Genomic DNA, 6,000 nt, shown 5'->3' with positions numbered 1-6,000 from the left:
TATATGGGCTTGCACAGGTTAATCCCTTGGGCTATCTTAGAAGAGGTATTCGTTTTGTGATTTTGGTGAAGTACATACATTGAAAAAAGGTTTACAGATGTTATCCATTTTGTGCAACTCTGAGCTACACACATGTTCCTATGATCCAAATGTGTGGGTTGATACCACAAACCAAAAGAGGAGCATTGGATTTGGAGAAGACAATGGGGGGTTTTAATCAGAGGATATTACAAATAATTCATGGTCACAGCTCAGAATTAGGAAGGGGGAAACAATTTGTATAATGTTAGCTGCAATGACTAGATTTTAATCATTAGGGGTTTTTTAAACTCAATTTTAAAAAGAGTCTTACCGTTTTAATTTTACGTGGTGTATCTTAGTTTTTTTTATTTTTAAATGTAATACATTATGAAAAAAATATGAGCATATTTGAGCATTAAGAGAAAACATTAGGACAACACTATATCTGCAAGGTTCCCTTCTTAGTACTATCAATCCCAGTCATTACCACTGAGTTTGCAAGCACGTTTTCTATTACATGGAAACCAAAAATTCTGCTAACCCTTACACTGGTTTATTCCTATTATTAGGCTATTCATGTGAATTACGAAAAATAACTGAAGGCTGTGAGACTAGCATGAATGAATTTTGAAACTGATTTGTAAAATAACACATGCTCATTGATAAACACCGCATTTCACGCAAAATAATCGTTTTCCCTACTTTTCCCATTTGCAAATTTGGACGTCCCCCTTTAAATAACACCAAACATATTAATAATAAGAGCTTGAAGGTTAATAAAAACTGATGTCGGCATATATAAAAGAACATGTTGGACTATTGCCAGGCCGACAATCCAATCAGCACATTATGACACTTATGTCAAATATGCTGGAATTGATTTTCAATGCATCACCAGCGTAAGTGGGGTCAAGCTCTGAAATGTAGGCGCCAACAGGTTGATAGAGCTTCCAGACCCAATGTCAAGTGAGTACACAAATAATGGCTGTTCTGTGCAATATGTTTCGCAGCAGCAGGGTGAGTCTTAATAATTATATTTTGGAAAGAACTAATTAGTACATGAAAACGGTATGCTTCTCTCCTACTCAGATGCCATTCTCATAATAATATAGTAGGTTAACGTAAGGGTAAGTCACTTATTCCCAAATTCACCCATATTTCTCACTTAATCAGAGCTGGTTGGTGGAGGGGGGCGTCCTGCCCATTTGTGTGTCCTACACCCCCCCTCCCCCCTCACCCCCACCTTTATGCCCTCTCCCTCCTTGGCCTAGGATCAAATGTGGGGTTGAGGGATTCGAGACTGAGGGTCGTACTCTGCAGCTGTCACTCAAATGAAGCAATCACACAAACGAAGAGCTTAACTGGTTAGAAATACTGCCCTTCACCGCTGATCCGCCTTCCTGGCTGATGAGCTGGCCCGCACATCACACGAACTCTACGGCTCCTCTGACTTCAATCATATTTTACCGCAGCGTTACTTGCAGGGGTTTCAGGCTACATCAACATGAAATCATATTTATAAGCAATTAGGATATTATAACACGCGAGCATTTAACTATGTAGAACATAGCTAGCCATTCATGCTCGTTTACTGTGAGCAGTTAGAACAGTTTTATTTTTAATGAGCAAATTAGCTGACGCACATTTCACCGACTGAGTACTTTGGGACAACGTACATATATGCTTGACATTTTTTAAAGCACCTGCAAGAAACTCCCTGTACATGTCAAACAGCTGTAAGCCATTAAATAAAGTCGCCGCGTTTCATCCATTTTCTGAGCTGTGCCGGCAGTTCATTAATATGGCTGTTCAAAGGTGCAGGCGCAGTGCTCAGAAACTCTGGCGTCCGCGCGCGGCAACTCATGACTAACGCATAAACTTTTAATGACCTTGGGCCAGATCCACATTTTGTTGGGCAGGTGCCGCCGTTTGGACTGGACAAAGTGTGTTGGAAAAATGCACAAAATTAAGCATTTCGGAAAATATTTTCGGTATTAAAGCTCAGTAGAGCTTCGTTTAAAAAAAATACACACTTTCATTATAATAACAGGGTCCCCAGGGCGAGACCACGAACGTGTCACCCATTCACAGAATGGAGACCATCCCAAGAGCCAAGGAAGTAGGGGGGCTCTCCCTTCCGCCAGGTTATCGGTCGGAATCACTGTCCCCCTCGTCATGGGCATTGGTATGCTCCTGTTCAGCGTCGCCGTCGTCATCGCTCTTTTTGTCCCAGTCCTTCATGGACGCTCCCATCATGAAGTCATCACGCAGAATGTTCCACTCGGGCCCTTCTGATTTTACTGTGACCTGCAACGGAAGAAGAGAGGGTCGGCATCAGACAGTGGCAGAAAAACAATATACTGCCTTCTGCAGCAGTTAACACTGGTGGAAAATGCAGTTGGCCAGTTACAAATGGGTACTACAGCATTCAGGTGTGCTATAGGGGCTCGTGACTGCATTACGTGTGTCGGGTTGGAGTCCCAGCGTACCCAGCATAACGTGTCCTACCGTAGGACACGTAAAGCTGGGTAAGGGTAAGCCAACTAACATTATTAGATGTTATAAGACACCGATACACAGGGTAACTAACGCACACACAATGCCGTGGAAACCATCTGGATATAGTGTACTGGAAATCAAAATACAGCAGAAGGCAGGGTCTTCCAGGAGCATTTTTCTCAGAAAAAAAAGCAAGCTGCTACTTTTCCACTTCCTCGAAGATAACACAGCAGTTTGGAACCGCGAAATTCATAAGAGGAAACACATTCTGCAAAGCATTAAACTTATTCACTTCCCACAAAGCATGCCATGGATACCGAACGCTAATAAGAATGAGTTCCACCAATCAATTAAAGATCTGGAGTAACATCTTTTTTTGTCACTGGATAAAGCTTTATTAAACCCTCTTTTAATAAAAACTTGCTTGGCAATCAAAATAGCCTTATATCATATCACGTATTAACCCCCAGGTGCCGATTCATTAGAACACTTTTGGCAGGTTTCGGGAACACAAATGTGGATTTAATAAAGCCATTTTAAAAAACAAATATAACATTTAGCATGTTTAATGGCCGGTGAACCAAATTCCCCTCCAAGTGGCAGATTACCTCACGTCCAAAAGCTTCTCATGTATATGCACAGGGCTAATTGCAAGGAAACAATAATTTAAAAAAAATGTAAGCACAGAGGGTCGTATGAAATTTACTGGCAGAACTAAAAGAACGATAAGACCATCTCTATAAACTTTATAAAGGAAGGCTTCCAGTCATGCGGAAACAAAAAGCAAACTTTACGAGCAAAACAAAGTACGACAGTGCCACCCAGTGGAACCATGATGAAAAGGAACACTTACAATGCAGTGCAAAACCAGACTAACAGGCATTAATAATGCGAATAGCTTTGGCTTTAATGTGCTGCATCCTGCACTCATACAGCACACCTCTGACACCGACACACTGCTCAGATCGCACTTTTACACCATGCTCATCACCACCCTGCATGCACACGGAGGGATCTTGAGGCAAAGTATGGATGGTGCTGTTGTGACGCAAGGAAGAAACTTGTAGTGATGAGTGCTCCCATGGTATTCTCGAGAGGGTGATTTGTTTGTGCGTTTTTGAATTGGTTGTGTCAGAAATATATATTTTGGGGGGACGGGGGTTCTATTTTGTGCATTAATAACATTGAATAATGTTTTCTTACATATACTGAAATGAGTCGAGGCTAGATTATATTATGGTGGACATTTCACTCTGGCCCAAAGTGCGGGACTTTAGGGTTATCAAGAGGACAGACAGCGACCACAACGCTCTCTGCTTAAATATTGTGTGCCCTTCGCCCTTGACGGACTCATCCCCAGCTGGCCAAGGGGCTGTTATGGGGGATTTGCTCCTGACCACAAACAGGCGCCGAGTTAAGTGGGGGAAGCTTGTAAATTCAGAGGAGTCAATCAAGAAATTATACGAGCTGGCGCTCCCTAGCCTCATGGAGGTGGAGACCCTTCTGAACGAACCTAGAGCTGCTGATTACTGTGAGAAACTGGGAAACATTCACCAGGTTCTAGTGAGGGACTTGGCCGAGGTATTTCATCCGGAGGTCCCAATTCGAAAGAAAAGGACTCCTCTTCCCACCTGGTATACCCCAGACTGCAGGGCTGCAAAATCTAACCTTATTGCAGCCATAAAAGAGGGGTCAGATAAGGCCAAAGTGCGTGACTTAAGAAACTACCATAAATCAGTGCTGGTGGCTGCAAGGACTGAGTGGGATTGGAAGTATTGGCAGGACCTCTATGATGCCCTCAAATCCAGGGACCCCCGGCAATTCTGGGCCCTTGTAAACAATGGGTCAGGGAAACTTAGTAAGGCGATTGAGCCCAATATAGCCCCTGCGGTATGGGAGTCCCATTTTGGGGCTCTTTACCTAGATGACAGTTCCTGCTCGGCCGTGGAGTTGCAATTGCCCTTGGGTGCTGAGGAGTCCGGAATGGAATTAGCCCTGGGGGAAGTGGAGCTTGCCCTAGAACGTCTAGCAGTGGGGAAGGCGCCAGGCCTGGATAGGTTACCCGGGGATCTATTTAGGCATCACCCGGATATCTGGGGCCCATACCTTCTCGTCTTATTCAATGCCATTCTTGGAGGTATGGCGATCCCTGGGTCGTGGTTGGGGGCAGAGATTGTGCCCATCCACAAGAAGGGCTCCACTCTGCTCCCTTCCAACTACAGGCCTATAAGCCTTATAGACGTGCCCCAAAAGATCTTCGCGCGCCTCATCCTGGACCATCTCCTAGACTGGGTCGAGGCCAATGACATCTTAAGCCCTTTACAGGCTGGCTTCAGAAAGAACACGTCGACCATGGATCAAATCTTTCGCCTCCTTCTTTTGTACTGGAAGACGGTTACGTTAGAGGGAGGTCGATTGTACATGGTCTTCGTGGATCTGAGGTCAGCCTTTGACCTCGTCCCGAGGGGGAAGTTATGGGAGGTTCTGCAGAAGCTAGGAGTCCCCCCCCACCTTCTCAGAACCATCATTAGACTCCATGAGAACAACTTTGCGGTGGTAAGGTGTGGGAGGGATGGCAAGCCCTCGGGTAAATTCCCGGTCCGCCGAGGTGTCAGACAGGGCTGTGTTTTGGCTCCGACACTGTTCTGTCTGTACATCAACAGCGTCATTCAACATCTGGACGCTGTTAGGGACAATGATGCCCCGGTTCTGGCAGGAAGGAGGGTGCCGGCAATTATGTTTGCCGATGACACCCTCCTTCTTTCCAAATCCCCCATGGGGATTCAGAGGATCGTGGATGGTTTTGGTCACTTCTGTAGACAACATGGGTTGGAGGTGAACACGGAAAAAACCAAGTTCATGATCTTCAACCCTCCGACCAAGACCAGACCCAGCCCAAAACTCGAGGGAACCACTCTGGAAAGGGTTTCTACCTTTACATACTTGGGGGTCTCACTTCAAGAAAATCTGACTTGGGATTCCCAGGTGGCAAGATCTAGGCTGAAACTCTCCCAGCTTTCGGGCGCACTCCTGAGGGTATCTAACAAGTCCACCTTCAAGCCTGTTAGCCCGGCCTTAGAAATGTACAGGACTCAGGCGAAGGCGGCCGCCTTGTATGGTAGTGAGCTGTGGGGCCAGAAAGCTGGGAAGGTCATGGCAGTGGTGGAAAACTGTTTCTTGAGACGTCTACTTGCTCTCCCGCAGGGCACACCACTCCTCCCCCTAAGACTTGACTTGGGCCTCCCGTCAATCGCAGAGGACTTGCGGGCGAAACCGGTGAAGTATTGGCATCGGTTATGGTCCACTGAGGAGCTGCATCACTATAGGCAGGACCTCATACATGTCTTGAGGCTGGATGTAAATGGTAAGATCCCGTGGCTGGCACTCATCAAATCGGAATGTGTTAGTTTGAATTTGCCAGACCTATGGGATGACCCAGCGCAGGGATGCAGAAGGATCTCGCGCAAAACCCTGGCGCAG

General features: G+C 45.7%; 1 protein-coding gene across 2 annotated transcripts in view; it reads right to left on the bottom strand.

Moving 5' to 3' along the window:
* Positions 1 to 1,608: 1,608 nt before the first annotated feature.
* RRP15 (ribosomal RNA processing 15 homolog) overlaps positions 1,609 to 6,000 on the bottom strand; it is a 201,912-nt gene continuing 197,520 nt past the window's right edge. For both annotated transcript variants that reach the window (XM_078649789.1, XM_078649790.1), the window contains exon 5: positions 1,609 to 2,328. In XM_078649789.1, the coding sequence (XP_078505915.1) occupies positions 2,167 to 2,328 (162 nt within the window). In that variant the 3' untranslated portion in view covers positions 1,609 to 2,166. The remainder of the gene's footprint in view (positions 2,329 to 6,000) is intronic.

This window comes from Lissotriton helveticus, chromosome 6 (genome assembly GCF_964261635.1).
Source record: "Lissotriton helveticus chromosome 6, aLisHel1.1, whole genome shotgun sequence".
NCBI classification, from domain to species: Eukaryota; Metazoa; Chordata; class Amphibia; order Caudata; family Salamandridae; genus Lissotriton; species Lissotriton helveticus.
Note: the sequence above shows the minus strand (reverse complement) of the source record. Positions and strands in the feature narration are given on the sequence as shown.